Source organism: Phragmites australis, chromosome 15 (genome assembly GCF_958298935.1).
Source record: "Phragmites australis chromosome 15, lpPhrAust1.1, whole genome shotgun sequence".
Taxonomy (NCBI): Eukaryota; Viridiplantae; Streptophyta; class Magnoliopsida; order Poales; family Poaceae; genus Phragmites; species Phragmites australis.
Genome location: NC_084935.1, coordinates 1,340,907 through 1,368,452, shown reverse-complemented (window position 1 = coordinate 1,368,452; position 27,546 = coordinate 1,340,907). Strand labels below are relative to the sequence as shown.

The 27,546-nt window shown below is 48.4% G+C and overlaps 4 protein-coding genes and 1 pseudogene across 4 annotated transcripts; 2 read left to right on the top strand and 3 right to left on the bottom strand.

Annotated features, from left to right (window-relative positions):
- The first annotated feature begins 145 nt into the window (after positions 1-145).
- LOC133891924 (stress-related protein-like) lies at positions 146-2,136 on the top strand. Its single transcript, XM_062332636.1, has 3 exons — positions 146-299; positions 389-640; positions 1,391-2,136. The coding sequence occupies exons 1-3, from the start codon at positions 276-278 to the stop codon at positions 1,883-1,885; spliced, it is 771 nt and encodes a 256-aa protein (XP_062188620.1). The 5' UTR covers positions 146-275; the 3' UTR covers positions 1,886-2,136.
- Positions 2,137-4,961: 2,825 nt separating this feature from the next.
- Positions 4,962-6,773, bottom strand: LOC133893265 (UDP-glucosyltransferase 29-like). Its single transcript, XM_062334254.1, has one exon. It carries the CDS (start codon positions 6,521-6,523, stop codon positions 5,099-5,101), a length of 1,425 nt encoding a protein of 474 aa, XP_062190238.1. The 5' UTR covers positions 6,524-6,773; the 3' UTR covers positions 4,962-5,098.
- Positions 6,774-14,459: 7,686 nt separating this feature from the next.
- LOC133892941 (uncharacterized) lies at positions 14,460-17,092 on the top strand. Its single transcript, XM_062333930.1, has 7 exons — positions 14,460-15,034; positions 15,528-15,605; positions 15,690-15,832; positions 16,240-16,310; positions 16,407-16,502; positions 16,673-16,765; positions 16,860-17,092. The coding sequence occupies exons 1-7, from the start codon at positions 14,600-14,602 to the stop codon at positions 16,940-16,942; spliced, it is 999 nt and encodes a 332-aa protein (XP_062189914.1). The 5' UTR covers positions 14,460-14,599; the 3' UTR covers positions 16,943-17,092.
- Positions 17,093-17,482: 390 nt separating this feature from the next.
- LOC133892968 (uncharacterized) lies at positions 17,483-19,407 on the bottom strand (annotated as a pseudogene).
- A 535-nt stretch (positions 19,408-19,942) lies between these two features.
- LOC133892942 (F-actin-capping protein subunit alpha) lies at positions 19,943-23,968 on the bottom strand. The gene is made up of 10 exons (XM_062333931.1): positions 23,684-23,968; positions 23,466-23,581; positions 22,956-23,045; positions 22,038-22,102; positions 21,773-21,934; positions 21,334-21,412; positions 21,156-21,233; positions 20,425-20,499; positions 20,307-20,342; positions 19,943-20,193 (listed from the first exon to the last, which is right to left on the bottom strand). The coding sequence occupies exons 1-10, from the start codon at positions 23,793-23,795 to the stop codon at positions 20,086-20,088; spliced, it is 921 nt and encodes a 306-aa protein (XP_062189915.1). The 5' UTR covers positions 23,796-23,968; the 3' UTR covers positions 19,943-20,085.
- Positions 23,969-27,546: the final 3,578 nt, after the last annotated feature.

Sequence of the window (27,546 nt, the reverse complement as noted above, 5' to 3'; positions counted from 1 at the left end):
ACCAGGGTGCCTCTCACGCGAGCCCCGACGTGGCGGACCCGCTCCAAAGTGTTCTCGCGCCATCTCGACGACCCCGATCAAAGGCGCTCCACATCCGACGGTTACTAATCACCAGTCCCGTCCTATATATTCGCCTCTCCCGAGCCTTCCGTTTCCTCGTTTCAGCGCGCCAGGAGGAAAAATTCGTCCCGTCTCGTCTCTTCTCCCCTGAGTCCGATCCGGAATCCCGACCGAGTTCTAGAGAAACCCCTCCTCCGATTCGGCTGTTTCGAGAGATGGCGGAGCCCAACCCCCAAGTGGTAAGCGAAAACCCTCCCAATTCAATGCTGCCGTTGTGGAATTGGACCAATAGGTGCTGATCTGGTTTGATTTGTTTGTTCCTTTGCAGGAGCGGGAGGTGGTGGTGGATGAGCAGGAGGCGAAGAGGGCCCCGAAGCTGAGGTACCTGGATTTCGTCCAGGTGGCGGCGGCGCAGGCCGCGGTGTGCCTCGTGGGGATCTACGGACTCGCCAAGGACCACGCCGGCCCGCTCCGCCCGGGCGTCGATGCCGTCGAGTCAGCGGTGAAGGGCGTCGCCGGTCCCGTGTACGACCGCTTCCACGGCGTCCCCCTCGACGTCCTCGCCTTCGTCGACCGCAAGGTAACGCGCCCTGGCACAACTCACAGCGCCTATTCCCCTTTCGGCGCCGCGCGCGGTAGCGAGTAGTTGGGTCTGTTTGCGGTTGCCGCCGTTGTTCCGCGAGGAGCAGGGTAGCTCGGGCGCGGCTTGGCCGCCGGCCGAGCCCTACCGCGCGGTGCGCGTTAGCTTGGGGATGTCGTCCACCGCTAAATTGCGCGGCGCCGTTAGTTATTTTGCTTCCGCGGTGCATGATTGCTCTCACGGTCTGACCCACCGCGAGCGTTGTGTGGCTATCCTGAGCTGCGGCCCCAACGCTCGGAGCCTACCCGCTGCTGGGTGGGTGGTGGGGAAATGCAACTCGCAGCCTACCTGCTGCTCTGTCAACCATTCCTCCCCACTAGATGATTCGGTGGTTGATTCTCTTATTTATTCTATGATTTTTTCATCTAGCTCTTCGTTAGGAATCTCAATGCAAATAAACCGTTTTGATAAGGCATACTGAAATTTTCCAGTCCGTGGTGGTGAGTTTGTCCTTGCGCGGGGTTCCCGTGGTGGTGTGCCGTGAATCTCCTTGGCTTCCGGTGCATGTTAGCAGCACTTGGCGGAGATTCCGATGCTGTTGTTCGCGAAATTACCAAAGTGTTAAATTCGAGCGTTTCGTACTGGAATCCAGTGATAGCAATACTTGTTTGTACGAAGTAGTACTTAGTCATTTCAGGCATCGTAAGCAATGAGGTGTTCTTGCTGACTGAGGTGTGCTAACAATGGCAGGTGGACGACACGGTGCACGAGCTGCACAAGCACCTCCCGGGGGCGCTGAAGGCGGCCACAGCGCAGGCTTGCGCGGTTGCCCGTGGCGTGCCGGAGGTGGCGCGGGAGCTGACCGCCGAGGTGCAGCAGTCCGGCGTGAAGGGAGCCGCTCGCGCGGCGTACGCCAAGGTCGAGCCCGTGGCGAAGGACGTGTACGGGCGGGTGGAGCCGGTGGCCAGGGACCTGTACGTCCGCTACGAGCCGGCGGCCGAGCACCTCGCCGTCTCCACCTGGCGCTCACTCAACAGCCTGCCGGTCTTCCCGCACGTCGCACAGATCGTCGTGCCCACCGCGGCGTGCTGGGCCGAGAAGTACAACAAGGTGATCGGCGCCGCGGCCGAGCAGGGGTACACCGGAGCCAAGTATCTCCCGGCCATCCCCACCGAGCGCATCGCTAAGGTGTTCGCGTCGTCGCCGGAGGCCGAGCCTCTGAAAGGCGCGGCCAAGTCCCAGTAACGTCATCATCACGTGGTGCCTTGCCCTGATGATGGGTGAACACTGCATTGCCCTCGAACTGAACTCAATAAGAATGCGAGAATCAGAGGGCTAAAGATGGTGCAAGTGTTGTATTAGCGATGATGACGATGGGACGTTGTCATGGACCATGATGATGATGCTCTACTTTGTGTGGTGCTCTGCTTCTTGCTTTTGTATAAAGTTGCTGGATGTCACAATCCCTGGTTAATCCAATGCAATTAGGTTATGTAGCTTCCGTTTTTAATCCGGTTGCTGGAAACATTGGTAAGCTGCTCTATTGGCCAGCGTCGGAATCCTTGTGCGAATTGATGCCATCTAGGTCTCATTTTGATGGGAATGATGTGCTGCGCCCATTGTATTTGCCAATCCGGTGGCCTGTGACTGGGATGGGGTGTCTTTGAGGTTGTCTCAATCCATGATGGAAGATATGTGGACAAGTATTTCACTGTCCTGGAGTGAAGGATGGTAGTAGAAGTATGGTTAAGAGTCGCATTCTCGCATGTAGTTCCGGTTAATTATTTGCGAAGGTGTCGTGGACACGATTACGCTATGTCGTCTTGTGCTTGTTGGCGTTTGCGTTGCCAAAAGCGGTATAGCAGTGTTCTTGTTGAAAGTAGAAACTACGCGTCAGCCTGGATGAGGAAGCACTGTGTTGGTTTGCGGCGTTCTCGCCGGTTGTGCTTCCTGCTCGCTCAGGGAATTCGTCCAATCAGGGCGATGAAACGTCAATCTCGCTGCAGTTTTCAGCGCCGTGTCGTGCAGGTATGGTCCAGGAGACCGAGACCGGTCGACAGTCGCCCCACCCTATCGACCATCCCTGATTATATTACCTTTATTTTGTTTCCTTTTCAATTTCCTTTTTTTCCTATTTTTTTTTTATTTTCTCTTATCTCCAATAACTTCATTTCGAAGGAAATTACGAAAAGAAAGGAGAAAAAATTCCGTCCTGAAAAAAATGACTCTAAAAATCCCGTCGTGAAAGGAATCGTAAAAAAAAACCGTTGAAACGTTGAAGAAAACGAAAATTCCTTTACAACGAGATTTTCGTTCCCGAAGGGAATCCGTTGGGACGCGGAAACCCGTCCAGCTCCAGTTCTGAATCTCTGATCGAAAGAGATGTCACGGTCTTTGCAGCTCGGAGCAGTAGGATGCCGACCACTGTTTCTTTGCGCCGCTGGGCGGGAGTGAGCTGTAGTTCTGTACTGCAACCCAGAAGAAGTATGGCACCCGCGCATCAGCACGACGTGCCAGACCGCCGGCCCTCGCTGCAAACCACATAAATATAAACCGCACCCACAACAGCACGCATCAACCGCATCTTTGTTCGGAACGTAAGGCCCACGAGCCGGCTTGCACGACTGCGCCATTCGGCCCGTACTTTCCTCTAAACTAAGCCCATGTCCTAACTTCCTTATGTACCGCTTCCTAGACCTTTTTTGTTTTTATATTTTCTAAATTCAAAATTTTCAAATATATACATCTGTTTTAAAATTTTGCAACTCTATACTCATGTCGCTCGGTGAAAGTGCCACCGGCCAAGCACTGCTCGTTGGTCTGCCTGGTTTCTCAGCGACGAAGCCACAATTCAGCATTTCAGCTGCTCTCGTGACCTGATTTTTTCGACGACCAAAGAACTCCGGAACTTTGGAGAGCAGACGGCGTGGAAAGAGCCCCGGAGTTATCACGAAAGCAACTTTTACTGGGGCCGATACGCTTCCGTTTTGAATTTTTGCAACTCTAAACTTCCATCGTTAGTAGTGCCTCCGGCCTGTCGATTCCCGAAAGAACTCGACCCGCTGTCATTAGGCGATGACACTGCAGCCTCGAGTCGAAGGCAATATCGCCTTCTTGGCAAGGCTAGATTTTGTGCGGCGATTCCTCGACGTGGGGAGCTGGATAAGTGGCTGATGCGTGCAGCGAGAGACCGACATGTTTCCTTTAGCGGCAGTGTCACTCTCCCAGCCTCACGGTACAACGTCACTGCCCATCTGCCCTGCCCTGCCCTGTGTGGCTTTGCCAACGGGTTACCGGGTGTACAAGTACAACCAACATGCATGCCCACCACACGCCGCCGCTCAAAAGCGGCACCACACCCCATCGCTTCTCTTTCTACCCTGCACCTAAACGCCAGGCAGTCCCACCAGGACCGGTGGTCGAAGACGAAGCCGGTGGCCGCATCGACGACCCCGCCGCACCCAACAACACCCAACGTTTCAACGTCTAACAGCTCACTTTTACAGTGCCCAACTGACAAGCCGGCAGAGCGAGCGGCCGTGGCCTCAGCCTAAACAAACAAACGACTCGAGACGGTTCACGTTTTTTTTCCCGGTTTCTAAAGATAACTCGCCTTTAATCGGGACTGTGTTATTTCACGGGCGCGTGATACAGTAACTCGTAACTTTTCTTTTTGGAATTTTTTTTCCTCTGTAACTTTCCTTTTTTTTTGAAAGTTTTTCAAAAAAGAATTATCAAGATTTTTTTTATTTTTTTTCGAAGAAGTTAACGAGAAAGTTTAAGCGCTACTTTTCTGCTTGAACCGCCAACGATGAATTCCTGCTTGAACCGCCAACGATGAATTCCATGACGGTCCGGCTGCCTCCCGCTCGGCTATATATATAAGTAGGCGTTCCTTCGACGTAGGAGGAAGGGAAGGAAAACCCAAACCCATCCAAGTATCCAACCCAGCAGCTAGCTCCCCTCCCCTCGCCCGGCGCGAAATTACAGTTAATTTGCTGGCAATCTTTGTTCATGTCGCTTAATTTAAATTCGATGGCAAATGCAACTCATTTTGTCATGACCATCGTCATTGCCGTAGACTTGCATTTAATCACGCTCATAGCTGTTCACTTTTGCCGTAGGAGTTAGGACTGCAGGCGATGACAGTATAAGCAAATATGTTACGGCATAATCCACTACTCGCTGCCAAACATCTAGTCGGCTTTAGCAGGCAGGATAAATTAGTAAGGCATTCGATCATGTCGTCAGTCGCAACCACGCATGCACACAAGCTTCCAAATAAGAACTGAATTTTTTTTTTTCAAGGATGTGCAATGCTACTTAGATCGTCGTGGTGCATGTGCATAGTAAATTTCAGACTTCGGCAGGTGTCACATGATGTGAGCCACTAATCAAACGAAGCCGTGCAAGTGTCCTTCAGAAAAAAACGAGGCCGTGCAAGCGTGCCAACCGAACTCAGTTCGGCACGGCCACCTGCGATCCCTGGCCCTTGCCGCAGAGCCGCGCCATGCGCTCGACCAGCGCGCCGATCTGCGTGTCGTTCGCGTCGTTCCGCGCCACCACCTCCCGCAGCTCCCTCGCACGGCGCCTCACCTTCTGGCTCTCCTCCCCGCGCATCGCCCCGCGCACCGCGCGCGCCACGTCCTCGGCCCTGAACTCCCCGAACCGCTCCTGCGGCACGCGCGCGGCCGCGCCCAGCTCCGCGGCCAGGTTGGCGTTCAGCGGCTGGTCGATGTGCAGCGGCAGCGCGACCATCGGCACACCCGCGGACAGGGACTCCAGCACCGAGCTCCATCCGCAGTGCGTCAGGAACGCGCCGCAGGAAGGGTGCGACAGGATGCGCCGCTGCGGCGCCCACCCCTCCACCACCAGCCCGCGCGCCGGAGCGAACCCGCGGGGCAGCGCACGCGCCGCGTCGCGGTCTTCATCGGGGCTTTTCGGGAACCGCACCACCCACACGAACCGCTCGCCGCTCAGCTCCAACCCGCGCGCCATCTGCGCGATCTGCTGCTCCGACATGAAGTACTCGCTGCCGAAGGAGGCGAGTAGCACGGTGCCAGGCTCTTGGCCGTCGAGCCACCGCATGACGCGGTTGGGCTCCCCGGACTCCCCCGTTCCATGTTGCGGCTCGCCATCGCCGTAGTCCACGAGCAACGGCCCGCAGGGGATGATGTCCTTGCCTCCCACGAGCTCGGACAGGTAGTCCACGTACTTGCGCTCGATGTCCGCGCACGTCTTGACAGCCACGAACCCCGACGACCGCGCCAGGCTCAGCAGCAGGCGGTCGCGCTCGGAGACCAAGGAGTTGTTGTCCTCGCGTATGGCGAACAGAGCGGTGTACTTGGCTTCCTCCTCGGCGCTGCCGAGGCTGATGGCCTCGAAGGGGAACGCGCGGGGCGCGCGGTCGGCGCTGAGGCAGTGGACAAAGAACGCCGTGGCGGCGGCGCTGCAGGTGCTGAAGTGAGCTGCGGGCACGCCGCGCGCCGCGGCCTCGAGCGGCGCCCACGGCTGGAGGAAGTCGTATAGCAGGACGTCCGGGCGGAGCTCGTCGAGGAGCGCGCCGAAGCGCGGCGCGGAGAGGTCGCACGCGCGCTTGAGGACGGGCATGAGGCGGGCCGGCAGGTGCTTGGTGGTGTGCAGAGCGGGCGGCAGGTCGGGCAGAGCCGGAAGGTGGAGCTCTACGAGCCTGATCCTGGCTGTCTGGCGGTGCGCGATGGCCGCGAGGTTGACGGGCGTTGAGACGAGGTGGACGATGACGTCGACGCCAACTTGGTCGTCGGAGGTGAGGCGTTTGGCGAGCTCGAGGAAGGGGGTGATGTGCCCGTGCGCGAGCCAGGGGAACATGGCCACGCTGAGCTTCTCGCGCTCGGCTTGCGCCATGGCGATCGACGAGCTGGCCGGCTACTCGGCTAGTACGTAGCTACGTGTGGTGTGATCTGAGCGCGTGCGGTGTGGAGGTATAGGCATGGAGTGGCGGATAGGGGTGCGCACGCAATCCCGGGCGTGGTGCAACATTTGGCAGGGAGACGGCATGCAGCTTTATCGCGTGGCGGGCTCGCCCCTGCCCACGTACGTAGAGAGGCGCGTGTCGGGTCCTTCGGTTATCTTCCAGAGTCCCTGCGTCCGACGATCCGCGAAGTCAGATGTTGGTGTTTTTATTTTTTATTTTTGTTAAAAGTTTAGAAATCAAAAGCTTAAATAAATGAGTTATTTGAAAAATAGCTTTTAAGAAGTCAGAAGCTAATGTTAAAAAATGAACGAGAAGAGAAGTTAACTGATAGTAGTTTTTTAAAAAATAGTGTGCTAAAAAACTAAAATATTGTTATAAAATACAACAACTAAAATTAAAAAACAGCTTTTCAAAAAATTTAAAAACACAGCTTTCGTTTGCAGATTTGGCTTTTCCCCTTCCTTCTCCATCGGGCTGCGTCCGACGATGAACGTGTATATATCCGGCTATCCTCACATCACCTGTCGGCAGACATAACGTATTGATGAGGTCCAAAGCCAGTCAATCTGTCATAGTGTTCACTTAATCAAATCAACTAGGTTAGCCGTATATAAACATCGTAATCCATAAGCCTAGTTTTAACGTAATGTCACATCACTGTAAAAAATCAAATAATTTATACTTTTGAACAAAAGAGCATAAATAGCCTATCGTGTTTTGAGTACATTGAGATCCAACATTTAAAAATAATATGAGTAGACTCGTCTAAAAAATAATTTTGCTATCGTTTCTAAATATATTATAATAGAATTTTATAGTTAAATTCTCATCGCCACTCTAACTTCAACAAAACGCATGCCAACTCGGCATCCACTATCCCCACATGTTGAGTCCTAGGCGGATAGGCCCATGCACATTATACACTACCTCCGTTTCCTCAACCTATGCTTGCTTCGTCTCACACATGTTTCTTCTGGTCTCTGTCGGAGCGTGAACTCCTATCGCAGGGATCCTGAGGGACCTCTTTTTGAGATTCGGCCGGGGGGATGATTCTGAATATATTTGCGGGAGAAATAAATGGGCGTAAATGCGATGGCAGGTGGGGTGGAATGATCTAATGCAAAATGCAGTAAATGCACTGGAGGAATTTTTAGATAGATTCAGGCCGCACTGAGCGTAATGCCCTACTCCTGTGTGGATACTATAAATGCCCTGAGAATGTCTCTCAGAAATGTTGCTGGTTACAAGAATGTTTGTCTATCCTATAGCTTCAGGCTCTTTATTCTTCGGTGGTCTCAGCTTCTGTGCTTGTACTGAGGTGTTCTTCGAGTCTTGGCGTCTATACTCTCTCCGAACCTCTGAAAGAATTGTGTCTTCTAAGCGTCCCTTTTGTCCGTGCCCGCCGGCTCCCTTAAATACTCGCCGGTGGTAGCGTGCCCCGAAAGGGAGGGCACGAGTTCCAAGGCGCTATAAATGGAAAGACAGTCATCATGGGCTCGCCAGCGCGAAGTGACGGGGGGTTGAAAACGCGCCCCCGCCCTGTCTTTGGTCGTCATGATGGAGCTGGCAACGGGCGCCGTGGAGAGGGCCCACCGGACAGTCGCAGAGCAGCTCAGCGTGCCCGCCCGGTCTTGTTCATCTGACACAGCAGGGCGGCAGGCGGGGCACCTCAGGACTTGCGATACTATCCCGAGGCGTGCCGGATGACGCAGGATGGGACCCGTGCAATAAATGTCCCCACGCCCTTCTGCCAGAATATAGCAGGGACTGACACCAAGCATGTCAGGAGCAGTTGGAGGTGACAGGCCACGCGCCCTCTTAAATGCTGTATCGGGCCTTTCACTGGTTGATACCTTATCGTTGGACCTCTGTGGGGGCCACTGACGAAGGACTTGTTGGGTCGTCGGGGAACCGAGTGCTCGGGGGGTCACTGTTCATATCCCCGAGCACTCTCTCCAGGAAACGCCCTCTCTTGGTCCTCGGGGAACCGAGTGCTCGGGGGCCACTGTTCACGGCCCTGAGCACTCTCTCCCGGAATTGACTGTTCGGATCCTCGGGGAACCGAGTGCTCGGGGGCCACTGTTCGCAGCCCCGAGCACTCTCTCCTAGAACTACCTTCCTTGGGTACTCGAGGTGCTCGGGGGCCACTGTTCGTGACTCCGAGCACACCCTTCCCGATACTCGGTTTTTCTGGTCGTCGGGGGACTTGGGTGCTCGGGGGCCACTGTTCATGACCCCGAGCACTTTCTTCCCGGTCACTTGGTCTTCGTAGATCATCGGGGAACCCGGGTACTCGGGGACCACTGTTCATGGCACTGAGCGCCCTCTCCTGGGACTTAATCTTTTCGTACCTCACGGAGATAATCCCCACGGGAAGGCGCCACGTGGCAGACTGCTGGCCTGACCTCGGGATTCGGGGACTCCTGATTCCTGATTCACCAACAGTCTCCTATACATGAGTCTCCTTTCATTGTTGACTAGCCCAACAAGGTTTATATTCTTGCTTAAGAAAAGTTAGTGGAGTCAAGCAATCCAAAAAAATTGAAATCTCGCTAATTTCTCGGATCCCTCAAAAAATATTTCCAAATAACATTTTCAAAGAGGAGAGGGAGGGGAGGGGGCTTATGCCCCTATCGGATGTCGTGCCCTTGTTCTTCCCAATAAAATGGTTTTAGGGACTCAAGCCGCCTCATCATGAATGCGATAGTGATATAGCATAAAGTCTCCCTCAAATCTAAGGACCATTCTTTACGTGCACTTACCACTGTAGTGCCACATCGATCATATGATCATCGAGAGGAGGGAGAGGCCCAAGTGGTGCTGGCACCGTGTAGGTTGCAGCGATGGCAGTAAAGGAGGCAACATTGGCTAGAGTAGCGGATTCAGTCTACAAATATAGATAGGATAGAGTCAGCCATTAAACTATGAATTAGTGTTAGAGGGGATGAAAAATACAGTGCAAAGTGGTCAATGTGAAGATGTCACCGCTAAGAAGGTAAGACCGCTGCCCTACCTCGCTCTATTGGTCGGTCCTCCTATGATTGACTACAAGGACTATCGCCATGACCATGGCAGAGGCAGTTGTTGCAACGCCCATAGCGGCCACGATAGTTGTCGGAGGGTTAACTCCTGTCGCGGGGATCCTGAGGGGCCCCTTTTTAGAGATTCGGCCGGGGGGATGATCCTGAATATGTTCGCCGGAGAAATAAATGGGTATGAATACGATGGCCGGTGGGGTGGAATGATCTAATGCGGAACGGAGTAAATGCGCTGGTGTTTAGACAGGTTCGGGCCGCACGGAGGTGTAACACCCTACTCCTGTATGGATACTATAAATGCCTTGAGAATGTCCCTCAATGATGTCGCTGGTTACAAGAATGTTTATCTATCTTAGAGCCTGAGGCTCCTTGTTCTTCGGTCTGCATATAGCTGCCGGCTTTGGGTGCTCTCGATCTTCTCTTCTCTGCTTGTGAGCAATTGTTTTTTTTCTTTTCTTCCTCTTTTGTCTGAAAAACACTCTCCCTTTTTCGTCCGTTCTGCCGGCTTTAAATACCCGCCGGCAGTAGCGTGCTCCAAACGGGAGGGGGCACGAGTTTCGAGACACCATAAATGGAAAGGGCGTCATCATTACCTCTGTGCGAAGTGACCGGGGGTGGAAAATGCGTCCCACGCCCGGTCATCCGTCACCATAAATGCACTGACAACGGACGCCGTGGAGAGGGCCCACTAGGCAGCCGCGAAGCGGCCCGGCGTGCCCGCCCTGTCTTGTTCTCCTGCCACAGCAGCGCGGCAGACGGAACGTCTCGGCCCTCACGACGATATCCCGAGACGGGCCGGATAGCACGGGATGGGACCCGTGCATTCAATGACCCCACGCCTTCCTGCCAGAATGTGGCAGGAACTGACACTGAGCGTGACGGGAGCAGTTGGAGGTGATAGGCCACGCGCGCTCTTTAAATGCAGCCTTGGGCCTTTGACTGGCTGACACCTCATCAGTGGGCCCCTCGAGGACCACTGTCAGGGAGCTCTCTGGGTCGTCGGGGAACCGAATGCTCGGGGGTAACTGTTCACCTCCCCGAGCACTCCCTCCCGAGAGTGCCCTTTCTTGGTCCTCGGGGAACTGAGTGCTCGGGGGTACTGTTCACCTCCCCGAGCACTTCCTCCCGGGCACGCTTGTATGGATCCTCGGGGGACCGAGTGCTCGGGGGCTGCTGCACGCAGCCCCAAGCACTCTCTCCCGGAACTTCCTTTAGTGGGTCCTCGGGATACTTGGGTGCCCAGGGGGCCACCGCTCGCGGCCACGAGCACGTTTCTCCCGGTACTTAGCTTTCCTGATCGTCGGGGGATTCGGGTGCTCGGGGGCCACCGTATACCTTCTCGAGCACTTTCTTCCCGGCACTTAGACTTCGTAGATCATCGGGGAACTTGGGTATTCGGGGACCACCGACTGTAGCCCCGAGCGCCCTCTCCTGGGACTTAATCTTTTTTACCTCACGGAGGAAACTCCGCGGGATGACGCCACGTGGCGGATTGCTGGCCTGACCTCGGGATTTGGGGACCCCCGATTCCTGATTCACCGATAATAGTCGTTAGGCAGCCATAAAACTATTCCCTTACGCCTCGATATAGTTTAGAATAACATTTTCTTCTAAGCAACCCTCGTGCCTTTAGAAATGCCCCCTAATATCGCGAAGCATTAAAAACTACATTAAATCATGTTCAATGGAAGAAAAACAAAGCACATGTAGCACATGTTAGTTATTTCCTCATTGCCACATAGCAAGATTCTTTGGCATAAATAACTTTTTTCAAGAACATTTCCTAAAAATATCAAATTTTGCATAGCTCTCATGTTAACACTGCAACATTGATAATATTTTAAACTATGTATGCACTATTTTAACTTGATACTATTTTAGATCATATTATTTGAAGATAAATACTTTCGAGAATGAGAAGGTGTTAATTTAGTGTTGATATAAGACTTTGGAAAAGAAGACAAATCTACCTCATAGATTTCACATTAGATGGTTGAATTATTTTAAGATAATGTGATGTTTTCTAGAGACACATTTTAATTATCTTTATAGGGAAGTAGTTGATAATTGTAGTTTATTTTTATGCATAGGTAAAATGTATTTACTGAGTCTACATTCTAAACAAGAAAAAACATTATCATGAGTATATTTCAGACCATTGATTATGTCCCCTTTTCTAAGAGTACATAGAATGATAAAGCACGTACACTCGCACCACCCTAGAAGCGTGCGCACATGTATGTTTCCTACACCACCACCACCACAACACAAAGCCTTTTAATCCTAAGTAAGTAGAGGTAAGCTAGAGATAAAACTCACATAATCCAACAGAAAATATGATAAAAAAAGATACTAGTAATAGTAATAAATATAACACTGGTAATGATGGTAAAAGAAGTCCGATAGCATAAATTATGGTTTTGGTATGTTGATCGATAACTTTCATACACTTCTATTTATGAATATTTTTTAGAATATTCTTTTCTTTAAATCTCTCTTTACAGACTACTCCCATATCAAGTTTGGTTGATCTCTTTCTCTTTTCATATTATCAACGCGTCTTAGTATCCCGTTATGCACATGTGACTGAAAACCTCGGATGAATATATTTAGAGTATCTTAACTAATATTGAATAAGTTTTTTTTCAATTGGTGCTACCTCTACCTATCATGTATATCATCATTTCAGATTCAATCTTTTCTTGTATGGTCACAAATCCATCGCACTGTACGCATATCTACTACACTTAAATATTGAATATGATGCCTTTTAGTCGGCTAACTTCTGCACCATACAACATTGTGGGTCAAATTATCGTCCTACATAACTAACCTTTTAGTTTCACACTTAGTACATCTCAGACACTTAAAATCTAAAATGAGATTTCAGGCGCTGTGAACATAGGCGCTGGCGAGGTTCTGGCCGGGGGTTTGATTCAGGGGCTCTTCGTCACCGACTTTAGAGGAGGCTCCGGGGGAGGCAGGTCGGCCCGACGAAGGAGGCGGAGGCGTCGCTGGCCGTGGGTGGTGTAGGACACCTGATGGGCCAGGGTGGGAGCGGGGAAGCACGAATCGGTCGGGTTAGCGCAACAGGGGTGGTGGGGGCAGATTCGGTGGCGAGAATGCCCCCTTGAGATGGCTGGGGGTGGGCGGGAGGCAGGGGCACAACGAGGGGGGCGTGCACGAGTGGAAGCTAGAAAACGGTTCATACCCATCGCTTGAGACATTTTGCAAAAACAAACGTCTGAAAAACAGCATTTGCCTTTTAGTTTTTGCAGCATTTTCTTGTCACAGAAGCTTGGCATCATTTGAGGACCAAGCCTTGCCTCGGTTGGTTCCCAGTAGAAGGAATGGCTAGTCGTGGATTCGATCCCTGATCGATCCCACGAGCCTTACCAGGGGTTTTACCTCCGATTGCTTCCGAGATGGCTAGGTATTGGGTACTTACATGCGTGCATGTTAAATAGGATTATGCGTATTCGCACATTAAAAATGTGGGCTCTCCAATCTATCCTCGATGTGTATTTAGGATGCACACGTGTGTGACTGCGTGAGTTGTGAATATAGTATATATGAATCATGCGTGTACTTATTTGTGCCTTAAATAAAGTTTGGTGCCATTTTATCTATCTAGATTTGATTCTCCTAGACTAATTACTGTTGTTACTCCAATGTTATGTTCCGTCGTCTGTCTTTCGCAGCTCCCCAGTCACTGTGAGCACTCCGTCAGCATGCAAAGCGTCCCCGCTGCATCCTTGGGACATGTGGACGAGGCTACGACCTTGGTTTAATGTAAGGAGTATCCCGTCACGTATCCTCCAGTCCAATACTGTATAAATTATGCATACACAACCTCGGGGATCTCGGGAAATAAAAGCTTTTTTTACAAACACGCGCGCGCACACCCCCTAACACCTAAATAGGGGTGGAAAATAGAACGCTGGTATTTGAATTATCCGATATTCGTATTCGTCAAAACACGAATATGAATATCCGTATTTGTATTTATTTTAAAAATAGATACTAAAATAGATGTATTCGAATTTATTTTCGAGATTCGAATTCAAATATAGATATCCAAATTGCTTTGAATTCGGATATGGAAATGGATAATATCTGTATCCGCTAACCAAAGAACTAAATTTCACTAATATCTTAGAAATTTTAGAGGTGAACGAAATTTATATATTCTGGGCTAAACAAATTAGAATAAATTTCAGTCAAATTTGACAGAAAATTAAATTTCCAACATGAATTTTAAATGATTTTTTTAAATTTTTGGTAATTCCAAATGTGAACGAATGTTGGGCACACCAAAATAACAATTTTTGTCGTTAAAGGATTTGCATTCTACGAAAAATAAACTTGCCATAAGACGATCACAGCTCATAAGGCTAGCCTCAACGGGTTCCCTTCGGAGAACAAAATCCTGTCGTGAAGAGATTTTCGTTACCTTCAACGTTCAGATAGTTTTCCTTCATGATCCCTTCACGACAGGATTCCTAAAGTTATTCTCTTCAGGACGGTATTCTCTCTCCTTTCCTTTCGTAATTCTCCTCGAAAGAAAACTGTTGAAAATGAGAAAAAATAAAGAGAATGAAAATAAAAAGAGAATAAAAAAGAATAAAATAAAGAAAATATAATTAAAGATGACCTAAGGTTCGCAACTGCACAGGCAATCATCCACCAAGCCCAAGCAAGGATGACCAAGCCCCAACATGTTCATCGTCATTAATCACGAAGCCGCGAGATCCAATCATGTATGAGTCCTGTTCGTCCTCATTAATCACGATCTACTTAAAAAAAAAATTAGTATAAAATAGGAGTCGAACTCTGACGAAACCCGGATGCTCATCTGACGATTCTCCCTCGCAATTCTTCTTCGGAATCCAAGTCCTTCATCGGCTTAGCTCTGTGGTCGCTGGTTTTAGCAGCTTCGGACCTTGAGTAACAGAAGCGGTGGAGGGGATGCAACACCTGCGGTTCCGGCCTCCTCCCCTCTCGCTGAAGCTGGCCTTCACCATCTCCCTTGCCGTCTCCTTCTCCGTCTCCTGCTGCACCTCCTCGGCCAGCTCCCCGTCCTCGCCACCCTCCCCGCAAACCGTCGCCGCGGACCTCCTCTCCGTCCTCGCCGGCCCGCGCGCCGCGGCGCGCGTACCGGCCGCGGAGGCCTCGCGCCTCCGCTCCTGCCTCCGGGCCCTCTCCCCGGTCAGCCCCGCCGCTCCGAAGGCGACTCCTTGGCGTGGCTCACGGAAGGTTCTTCTGGAAGGATGCGATGCAGCGGAGGCGGACGAGATGGTGATGTGGCCGCCGGCGCCGGTCATGGAGCTCGCGCGGCTCGCCGTCGACTCCGGAGGCGACCCTGGGGCCATCCACCGCGCGCTCGACCCCACAATGCTGCCGGTCAGTGTTCAATTTTACTCCTCTTCTCAATGTTTCCTAGAGGTTGTCTTATTGGACGAGGATGCAATTTGAGATCTTGACGGGAGCAAGAACTGGTTCAGATCAATATACGCGAGGTCTCGCAGTTACAACTGAGAATTCAGTAGGTTTAGACGATCAGAAGCTGGCATGGGATATTGTTCTGAATCGATTTGTGTGGTGTATATCGAACATTTAACTTGTGTTGTGTTCTGAAGTTGGTTTGTAACAGTATTTACTAATTGTTACATGGAACAAGTGCTACCCTTGGCTATGTTGCCTGCCTGAGCACACTGGAGATCATGAATCTTGATAATTTTAAGTTTCAGTATAGGAGCTTTTCCAAGTGGCTTATTGGAGTACACACCGATCTAGGTCACTGGTTTTGAGAGCCACACTGGAATTATTCAGTAGTCAAGATTGAAATTTGTTCTTGTTTTCCCTAAAAAAAAATCTAGCATTGCATTCTTGTTAGGTGCCAGATGTTGAGGGATCACAGGAGCATAAATGTCAACTCACAAGGACACCATACGGGAGGCGCTTTGCCAACGAGGTTCAGATTTGGCTCCAGTTGTACTTGAATTTCCTTCAACTCATAGGTTGGGTAATATGTTCACATGCTTTGTGTTATTAACAGGAGATCAATTCATATTTTGCATTCTTGTTTGAACTGATTGTGGCACGGGGACCATCAGTTGGACTAAATGTATCACTGAGTCGATTTGATTTGTTCCATGGGCATCTTTTCCTTTCATCTGATACTGGAAGGCTTGGAATTCTGTAAGTGCCTAGAATTATTGCATAAGCTTTGTTCCCAAAACTTTCTGATGTTCAGTTCTCAGACATCCTTTTAGTAAGTGCTGCAAATAGCTTTGTTGGCTTCACATATTATTTCTTTGTGATATGCCAGTCTAGACACTAGAGATGTGAGATGAAAAATATTAAACCCTTGGTAGTCAGGTTAATGGAGCTTGAGTAAAGCCAATTTTTATCTCAGGGTTGCCATAGGGTTCCTGTCACTACAAGGTCTTGAATCCCCCCCCCCCCCCCCAGAAATATCTGTATACACTTCTAGTAAAATCCGTTACATCTTTAGATTTTTAGATTTGTAAGTTTAAAGTACCATTGTTTTGACTTCTGACTGATAGGTGTTGTCATGAGCTCATGATGATTCTTTCTCGACGCAGGTTCCATGCTAAAGAATATCCAGCATTTGACAAGGAATTGTTTCCCTATAGTTTGGGATATTGCCAAGCAGGTATGATTTAAGAACTTTAGTTGGACACATAATCTAGTTTCCTTTCTATCAGTGTTGTATTCGGGCACTGTATTCATTACTTTTCTTACTTTACAGAATCTAATGTACCGTATGACGATTCTTTGAATTTACGCAATATCCTATGGTTAGCACCATTGCCATCAAATGAAACAAAAGCTTGGTTAGCACCAGGTATAGTGATACTGAGTTCTCAACTTTGTTCAAGTATTATACTGTGTTCCTGTTTCCTGATAACAGAGTTGTTCCCAGTAGGCCTTGTATATATTCAGTTAAGCTCTTTTGAATCCCTATTTCTATTCATGAACTGACATTTCATGGTTAAAAATTGCAATCTACCACAGGAGTCTTAGTTGTTTTGGATGCTCATCCTGATGGAATTATCTATCAAGAGATGATACGTGATTATGTTCAAGTTGTAAGAACAATATATGAAGGTTTGGTTCTGGTACTCTTCTAGTCGTTGTGACATAACATGCGCTGTTAGTGAAATGTTAGATAACCTAACTGTTTTTTTAAACACTTCTGCAGATGATTTCGGAGATGCTACTGTTGATGTCAATTACCTGAATGTTGCCAATGCAGCTCCCGCAGATAGAATTTTCATTTGCTGATGTTCCTCCATATGATTATTTACCCATTTGATTTCATTTCTGGGAAGCAGACATCAATATATCATCCTTTAAGAAAAATATTGTTCTCATGTTGATTGTATTGTCTTTGTACATTTCACATGTTTATTTGATTAAATACTTAGGGGGCCAGTGGTTTGCTCGCAAGTTTGATTGTGTCTCGCGTATATTCCATGTGTTTATTTGATTAATGCCGTTCCCAAAAGTTTATTTGATTGAAGCATTTTTATTTGATTAGAACCTTTCCCAAATGTTTATTTGATTCAAGAATTTTTGCAACCAGCGCATAGTCCATAAAATAGAAAATTATGATACTTTTTAGAACTGGTATGGATAGACAATCACATCTGTGATGAGCATTATTTTGCCTACTCTTTGTGAAACGAAGTACTCATTTTGCGACTGATGTGAAGCACTTGGTTTTCGCTAACACTTCATAAAAGAGAACATGGATATGGTAACATGGATCGTACTAGCCTGATGCGGCATCACCATTTTGCATTGCGGCTATAATCTGGTAGCTTAAATTGTTGGGGGTGTATAGATTGTAGTATGTACTGGCACAGTTCATTAAAAAGGACAACTATGCTAGCACGAGGGATGCCCAACGAGAACCGGTCAGTCAGTGTTGCACAGCAAAAGTTTGCTAATTTGTATCTCAAATTTTACAGCAGGTTACTAGAGAAGTCACCTGTTCCACAGCAAAAGTACAGAATACATGTAACGCCCACGGTGCACAACAGACTATTGGGATTAGCCATGAGATCGGTCAAAAAAGCATCTTCAGCAGAGCGGATACAAATAGGAAGATTCATCACCATAACAGAATCACTATGGATCTACACTAGCAAGACAGCATTGATACAGCCATCGTTCTCTGGGTTGTTAGTAACTTGAGCATGTTTACCTGCACCAAAAGAATGCTTGACATACCTCAATGATCGTTCCCTTTGTCATAACACCAAGAGAAGTGTACATTGGACCATTTGGGTTTTTCTTCACAGAAATTATGTCAAGGTTGACTGTACATTTCAGTTTTGAGTCACATGAGCTTTGGTGAAACGCAAACCAGTTGGTCGAATGAACTGTTCATATTTTAGTGGTTTCCTCGTAAATCCAGGACCGACAAAGGTGGCTTTAGTTACCATTCTCTTCCACTGCTTGGCTGCATAAGTGAAACAAGATCAGCGAAATTATTCATATCAACAGAAAAGAAATGTATAGTCCGTGCAATCGTTTTTATGCAATGGCTATAGATTCCAGATGAACTCATGAATTAGCACAACCTAGTTGTCTTGAAGCGATGTTGTATTTCCTTAAGGCATATCCAGATGATTGCTGATAATATGGACAGGTCACAGGAAAAAGGAAAAAAGGAGGATACAATGCTTCCATTCCATATAAAAATTCTGAATACTAACCACCATTCCAAATTTATTAACAGATATCATCATCACTTACTCTTTCGCTAGCCAGTTTGCAGAACTTTGGACATCTCTTCTTCAGCCACAGGTCTGACCTGAAAGGATATAAATTATGGCAAAATTTAGTCAAGGTAGGGAACAACTAATTTTAGCAAGCAGGCGTCAACTGTTTGCGTTGAGAATTACCTTAGGCAAAGGAACATCCCATTTGCCAGCTTTTTCCTTCCGCTTTTGCTTTATTGTGTTGCTGAGAACCTACATTTCAACATACATAAATGATCGATGCAACAAGATCTTTTCTGTATCATGATCAGCTGGCAAGAAACATTTACCTTGGCACGCTGCGTCTGATCACGATCCAGCAGATATGGAGGAAGCGCACCGTCTTGAACATCATCATCAACCTTCTGCCGAGAAGTTGACTCATCATGCATTTTCAGGCTGCAACGAAATAATTACCAACAAAGCTTGTAAGAATACAATTGCAACAAGAAAGGCAGATTCTACACAGTGAGGTAAATTGTAAACTAATTTACATGCTGCATGTCAGGTCACGATTTTGATACATCAATTGTATTAGAAAATTATAATCACATCTCCTACTCCAAAAAATTAATACATCAATTTAAGTAAATTAATCAATATTCTACTCAAGAATCAATACATCAGTGTCATCAACTGGGGTAGTAAACAAGCATTAGGAATCAGCAAACGAGCACTTACGTCTTCTTCATCTGCGCCTTCTCAGCATACCGCTTCTTGGCGAACCTCTTGCCCTTAGCGCCAAGCAACTGCGACAGCACCAAGCACGTAATCATCAGCAACAGGAACACATAAACGACCACCCTAAAACGAGTAAATTATCAGATCAGACAGCACCTTCCGGGCCTCCTTCGAGCGCCTGTGCACCTCGCGAGCCTCGCGCTTGCGCTTGCGCTCCTCGTAGTCCAGGCGCCGGCAATGGCGCTTCTGGTGCAGCTCTATGTGGTCTCCCTGCGGCTGCAGCCAACTCGAGCACGGGGAACATCAGCGCAATATTAAAAAAAATCGCGAAAAAGATGATGAAATGGGAAAAGCGAAAGGCCTGAGATGGATTCGAAAGGGAGCTGAGGAGAGGAGGAGTAGAGGGGTGAGGAGAGGTCTGGCTCGAGGCGGTGAGGGGAAGGGAAGGGGACTTACCACGGCGGCGGAACCCTAGGAAGCTCGCGTTTTGAATCGCGTCAGATTTTATAGGTTCGCTTTGGGCTGCGTGTAATTTGGGCTGGGCTGGGCTGGCCCGGCCCAAACATTTTATCTATTGGGCTTGTAATATTCGGGCCCATTTAGAAGTTCCATTGGCAGTACGGACTTGCTAGTTGCTACTGTACATGTACAACGGTACATTCTTTGGTCCGAGTTTGAGTATCATTCTCTCTAAAAATACATTTTTGCCTCGTACATCACGATGGTGATCACAATCTAATTCACACGCGTTTATAAAAGGCTTACAAAGGTCAAGATTTTACGTCTCGTGAAGCATGACGATACGTGAATGAATGTATTTATACTGGAAATGCAATTCTCCACCAAAAAAAAAAGGTTCATGTTCTTGATTTAAATTGCTGGTTACAGGATATGGATAGTACACTCTACAGAACAACACATAGCATGGAGATAAAAATTCCCACTTGAAGCTACCTAATGCCATGGCCTCAACAAACTTCATTTCCCAAGCGCTAGTTCTTTGGCAAGGTCTCTTGTAAGACTGAACGCTAGAGTGTTATGCCATGGGAAAAGAGTACGGGTAACTGGAAGTTTCCTCCGAAGATCCTGTGCACAAAATATGACCAGTGTTAAAACACACGTCAAACAAAGGAGGGATGCATATAACAGCAAAGATGCAGCACTGTAACTATTATGTGAAATTGTTCACTACGGCCTACCTTGAACGTTGCATCGGACAAATTCAAGTATGATTCCTGAGCATAAAGGAAAATAGCATTGTTAGCTGTGTCAGCATCGAAGTTTGATTGGTTGAATAAACATCAGATAGATTCAGACCTCAAGAGATGACAAATACTCAGACTCATGATGTCGAATGATGTTAGTTATTGAAACTGCACAATCTTCAGGTGACTGAAACATAAGAAATATAATGTCAGCGGCATGGTTGAGTTTATTTTATTCTTTCATTCCATTTTTTTTAACAAATGAAGGAGAGAACCAATCATACTCAAGGCAGGTCTATAAAACATAGATCCTAAACCAAAGCAATGACGTCAAGATACATACATGCTCCAGAAATGCGAATAGCGGAACACATAAGCACAACTCCACAGCTACAAAAGAGAAATAGGATGACAAAAGGCTAGGCATGCTAGATGTGAACTTGCATAACATAGCCATCTATATTTGACAAATCAGAAAAGTGAAATAGGCTGATCATTTTCACCAAAAGAGAAATATAGCTTGAATATTTTGTTGGAACTTTTGGCACCAATGCCCAAATCGCCCCGCAACAACTCAACATGTTCAAGTGTAAAAAAGATTCTGAATAGCACCTACAGGGAACATATACCATATAGATGATGAAGATAATAGTTGGAGAAAAATATACATAAAGAAGAACATAGTTTCTCCAAAATGTATAGGTGTTGTAGAATGAACTAACTTGTGCAAGTGAAGCATATCAAAACAGCAAATGACAACCACTGAAACAGTGGGTTAGGCAGTCAGGAGAAGAAAGGATGCCATCAAAATATGCTGGGCTCAACATTATTGCATGAACTAACCTGCAACATGGTTGAATCCTTACAATCGATGTTAGTATCCAGCTGCACATTTCCCTCTTCAAAATAGTGAGCACCTACCTGGTGTATATGCAAGTGATATTTACACAAGAAAAGTATAACTTCAGTTATACTAACATCAATTTAATGCATGTAACTTCAATTAAGTAAAAAAGCTAACCTGTATCTTTCCTTTAATATCAACAAATTGCAACTCATCATTGACTTCCACAGTCCAAATTGAACGCCAACTACCATTGCTGGATGACACAATATTCAGTTGGTCTTCATCAGAGGCTAAATGATAAAAATCAAATCTATAAGGAGCACGCTTAACACAGTTCTAGTGACAGATTATGTGAAGCAATTCTTCAGACAGAGTAAAAAATTTCTAAAGAAAGAAAGTACTGGCCTACAGAACAAATTTCCTGAACAAAGATCTAAAATTATGGAGAAACTGGAAACAGATAACCACCTTTAATGCTAAAATGGGACCACTATTTTTTTAACATGATTATTACAGAACAAATTCACTGATCTATATGCATAAGATTAAAGAAAACGAGAAAAAAACCTTTAAGAACAGAGAAAAGAAGGCAGACATGAGTCGGACAATATACCAAAAGTTCTGTGGACTACGCTTAGCAGCAGAAATGACTACTGCCAAACCAAAATCTGCTCCTGGTCCCTCTACATCCTTTCCACTGGTACAATAAATGGCACATACCCCTTTTGGATAAGCTTCCCCAACATATTTAGACAATTCAACATCTAAAGCACTCCTGTATAAATACATAAGGTTAGAGAACATATATTGACTTGCGACATGATATGGAAACGAAGAATAAGTAAAAGGACAGGAGCAGAGTAAATAACTTTATATACCTAAATTCTTCAATGTACGCTGAAGGAAGCTCCTCATCTACAGCAGGCCTCAATTTTGTACAAGTCTTTCGTCATGAAAATACAAAAACATGATGAATTAATTTGATGCAGGAACATCTTTATTTGAGTAACAGAAAAAAGTAAGTAAAACCAGAAAAACACCGCATCCATATATTTCCAATAACAACACTTCACCAAACACCTCAATCTATGCTGGTGTTAAATAAGCTGCATCTTGCTGGTATATGATCACCCAGGCCTAACACTAACTTTGCTCCATATAGCTAAGTCACAAGACGCTGATTAGCTACAGAATCCTAATACTACTGGTGGTGGCAGTCTATAGGGAGGGACATGAAGAGCAATTTCAAACTTCCAGCTTCTGAGTATTTCATTGAAATTTAAATAGCACAAAACTTTATTTAACCCAAGCAGGCCCAAACATTTGGTTATTTCAGTATCAATATCCAAATATATTACTCAGTAAACTTTATAAACCAGAAAAGAAGAGAATGTTATCATATTCTGAAATGCAGAACTCAGCTATAGTACTAATCTATGTGGAGCAGAGAGCATAGATGTGATATATTCTTTATGAAATATGTGTTTTCCTGCTTTTCAGAATGATTATGTGCTGCATGAACTTTAGGTAAGTAATATTAATTCATACTGCAGATGCTTTGTTTCATTCATCAAATGTATCAGAAGTTCAGATTATAAAGCTCGATATGTGACGTATTAATTGCAGACATGAAGCCGCTCGATAGACTATTTTCTAAGACGAACAGATGATGTTTGGTGGTTAATTCTATGTTTTCTAACATGTCCAAATATTGGCTCTTAATATACATAGTTGGAGTAAAAATCTAAATAAGCAGGAGTAACATAGTGCCCGCCCTCAGTGCCCTGAAATATTACCTGTTTAATATGATCCACGGTAGCAACTTGTGCTGTCCTAGGGTCCAGATAATTGTTCTTGTCAAGCTCCCCATAGGTAGTGATGATTATCTGCAGTCATATGCCACGCAACCAAAAATCCAAAATGAATGTTTCGCCGGCAAGTGCGCCCAAGGCATAGTAACCAACTTTCACTAGACTATAAACAAGAAAAGAAAAAGGACAGCGACCATTTCAACACGAAATGCACCTGCTTTTCAGTTGATCAAAGAGAGATCTACCAAATCGTTCCAAGTCCTCATAAACAACAATTATGCAGTTCGCAGGTGCTCTGAATCTAAAAAAGTAGTCCGGGGTAATTTACCAGTTACCACGGATTGCCTAAGGCAGATTTCCTATGTCTTAATTACTGATTTACGGATTGCAAAGCTATCGCAAATATAACCTTCCGTTACCAAATTCATAACCGCTACACATGGGCATACGCAACGCCAAAGCTCACGAAACGTAAATGAGAAGAGAGATGCTCACGTCGCCGCTGCGGTCGGGGAGCTCGAGAGACAAGAGGTGGGCTTTGTTGTGCTCCGGGAAAGCCTCCGCGGCGGCAGCCTCGTACACCGCCTCGTCCCCCAGCAGCGCGCGCACGTCTGCGCACCCACGCCACGCATTCGAGCACGGGTCAGACAAACACACGCGGTTGGGCTAGATCACACGCATAGGGATCAGAAGGAGAGGGGGGGGGGGGTTGCCTTTGGCGACGTAGTGGATCTCGCCGGCCGGGGCGTTGGAGAGGAACCAGACGGCGATCTCCCTCTTCTGGCGGTCGCTGAGCGGCTCGCCGGCGGCGCCGTCGTCCGACATTTCGGGCTCGGGAGCGGCGGGTGGGGACGGGAGAAGGCGATGTGGAGTGCGCGGAAAAGGGTGGGAGCGGAGGGAGGGAGAGGGATTGATGGTTGGCCACACGGACGGACGGCACGTGGGAGCAGGCCAGCGGCGGGTGGTGCCGGGCCGTGACGGTTGACCATGGTTGCGGTACCCATCGGACGGACGGGGCCGGTGATACTGGCAGCGTTTGTTTGGAGGTTTTGCCTGCAGATTACGACAGAGGAGCGTTCCAGATTGCAGCTTGCCTAGAATTTCAGAGATATAATTTCTAAGTAGCTGAGTGCTTGTACGTTAGTTTAAGATTAGTTTCGGATAATATATTTATAATTGAATGTGGTATACTAAAGATCGAGTAGAAAATAAGACACTTGATATATATAGGCTTAGGTCCTGATGTAGAGTAATATCATACGTCCTGTATGTATGATATTGTATATGAATTATGTCGGTGTATCAGGAACCGGGGGTCCCTGAGTCCCAAGGTCAGGCCAGCCATCCGCTATATGGCTTCATCCCGCGATGTCTCTTCTGTGGGATGAGAAAAGCTCAAGTCCCGGGAGAAGGCGCTCGGGGCCACAGTCAGTGGTCCCCGAGCACCCCAGTTCCCCGATGATTCACGGAGTCTAAGTACCGGGAAGAAAGTGCTCGGGGAGGTATCCGCTCACCCCCGAGCACCCTAGTCCCCTGACGATTAAAAGAGCCAAGTTCCGGGAGAGAGTGCTCGGGGCTGCGTGCAGCAGCTCCCGAGCGCTCGGTTCCCCGAGGATCCGTACAAGAGTGCTCAGGGCTGAACGTGGCAGCCCTCGAGCACTCGGTTCCCCGAAGGTTCAAGCAAGAGTGCTCGGGAGAGAGTACTCGGGGAGGTGAACAGTACCCCCGAGCACTCGGTACCCCGAGGACAAGAATATGCGTGCTCGGGAGAGAGTGCTCGGGGATGCGAACAATACCCCCGAGCACTCGGTGCCCCGACGACCCAGAAAGGCCCCCGAGGGGCCCGCCGATGAGGTGTCAATCAGTCAGAGGTCCGAGGTCGCATTTAATGAGCGTGCGTAGCCTGACACCTCCAACTGCTCCCGCCGCAGCGTCAGTTCCTGCCATGTTTTGGCAAAGAGGCGTGGGGTTATTAATTGCACAGGCCCCGTCCCGTGTCATCCGGTTTGTCTTGGGATAACGTCGTCAGGACCAAGGCGTCCCGTGTCATCCGGCAGAGAAATAAGACAGGGCGGGCACGCCGGGTCGTTCTGCGGCTACCCGGTGGGCCCTCTTCGCGGCGCCTGTTGCCAGGGCGTTTATGGTGACAGGTGACCGGGCGAGCGACGCATTTTCCACCCCCGGTCACTTCACCCAGAAGAAATGATGACGTCTTTTCCAGTTATGGCGTCTTGGAACTTGTGCCCCCTCCTTCCCGTTCAGGGCATGTCTCGGCCGGCAGGTACTTAAAATAGCCGGCAATATAGAAGCAAGGGCGATATCTCTGGACTCGAACACGAACTCGAGCTCTCTCAGAGAAGACCAAACACGGCACCAAGAACAAAGAACACAGGCGATAGTAGACACTGTGAGCAAGATAGAGCATAGTTTCAGCCGAAGAATAAGGAGCCTCAAGCTCTTAGTTAGGCCAACACCCTTGTAACCAGCAACATCCTTGAGGGACTTCCTCATGACAGTTATCGCATCCATACATGAGTAGGGTGTTACGCCTCCGTGCGGCCCAAACCTGTCTAAATTCCGGTGCATTCATTTCTTCTTGCACTAGGTCGACTCCCCCCCACCGGTCGTTGCATTTACTCTCATTCATTTCTCCGACGAACTTATTCAGGATCATCCCCCTGCTGAATCTCTAAAAAGGGGTCTGTCGGAGGATGAACTCCTGTCGCAGGGATCCTGAGAGACCCCTTTTTAGAGATTCGGCCGGGGGGATGATCCTGAATGAGTTCGTCGGAGAAATAAATGGAACTGGAAATAAATGCAGCGGCCGGTGGTGGGGGATGGTCGACCTAGTGCAAAGAGAAATAAATGCACCGGAGTTTAGACAGGTTCGGGCCGCACGGGGGCGTAATACCCTACTCCTGTGTGGATGCAATATCCTTCCCCGAAGGGGATCCCTCCGGGATATATCTGGTTACAAGAATATATTGTCTAACTGAGAGCTTGAGGCTCCCTTGTTCTAGCTCTGCTCAAGCTCGCTTGCGGTGTTCTTCGGATGATGTATTCGATTGTCTCGATCTGTCTTCGGATGTTTTCTCGTGTGTTCGGGTCTATATCCTTTTCATCTGTCCGCCCATCCTTTTATGCACTCGTCGGCCGCGACATACCCCAAATGGGAAAGAAGGGGCACATATTCCAAGACGCCACGACTGAGAAAGGTGTCATCATTCCCTCTGGGCGAAGTGACAGGGGCGGTGGAAAAACGCGGCGCGCGTCCGACCACCCGTCACTGTGGACGCCCTGGCGCCATTGAGAGGGCCCACCGGGTAGCCACAGAGGCACCCGGCGCGCCCACCCTGTCTTGTTCCTCTGCCAGGGTAGGGTGGCAGGCGGAACGCTTTGATCCTGGCAACGTTATCCCGAGATACCCCAGATGATACGGGACGGGACCCGTGCAATTAATGGACCCACGCGCCCCTGCCAAAGCATGGCAGGGACTGACACTGCAGCGGGAGAAGTTGGGGATGTCAGGATGTTAGGCCGCGCATGCCCATTAAATGCGGCCTTGGACCCCTGACTGGTTGACACCTCGTCGGTGGGCCCCTCTGGGTCGTCGGGGCTTCGGGTACCCTCGCGCGAACCTTCGGGGAACTGAGTGCTCGGGGGCTGCCACGTGCAACCCCGAGTATCCTCTCCCGAGCGCCTTTGCACGCACCTTCGGGGAACCGAGTGCTCGGGGGCTGCCACGTGCAGCCCCGAGCACTCTCTCCCGAGCACTTTTGCAGAACCTTCGGGGAACCGAGCGCTCAGGGGCCGCCACGTGCAGCCCCGAGCACTCTCTCCCGAGCACTTTGGTAGAACCTTCGGGGAACCGAGCGCTCGGGGGCTGCCTCGTGCAGCCCCGAGCACTCTCTCCCGAGCACTTAGCTCTTCTGCCCATCGGGGGACTAGGGTACTTGGGGGCGAGCGGGCACCTCCCCGAGCACTTTCTTCCCGGTACTTGGACTCTGCGGGTCATCGGGGAACTGGGGTGCTCGGGGACCAGAGGCTGTGGCCCCGAGCACCTTCTCCCGGAACTTAGAATTTCCTCATCCCGCTGGAGGGACCTCGCAGGATGGTGACGCGTGGCGGACGGCTGGCCTGGCCTCGGGACTCAGGGACCCCCGGTTCCTGATACACCGACAGGGTCTCTCGGGATCCCTGCGACAGGAGTTCATCCTCCGACAGCCCCACTTCCATGTCTGAAGCTAGCTCAAGCCCGGGTGCAAAAAGGATTCTTGACCATTTTAATTCGGTTATTCCAGAAAATGCGAATAGATTTATTCTTAAATGATTAAATCGGTTGAAACTTGCAAAATGCATAGGAAATTAAATATAGGTCCAAAAATCATGAAACCAATTTTGTTAGCTTTGTATGATCTTTCTCTACATGTTAAAACTGCTATCAACCATGAAATATTTACTGAAAGTCATGTAATTAATAAAATGTGTTTAGGATTTAATAATTTATAATTAATTATTGATATGCCCAAAATTGGTGAAACCAATTTTTTAATCTTATTAATTGATGCCCTGATCA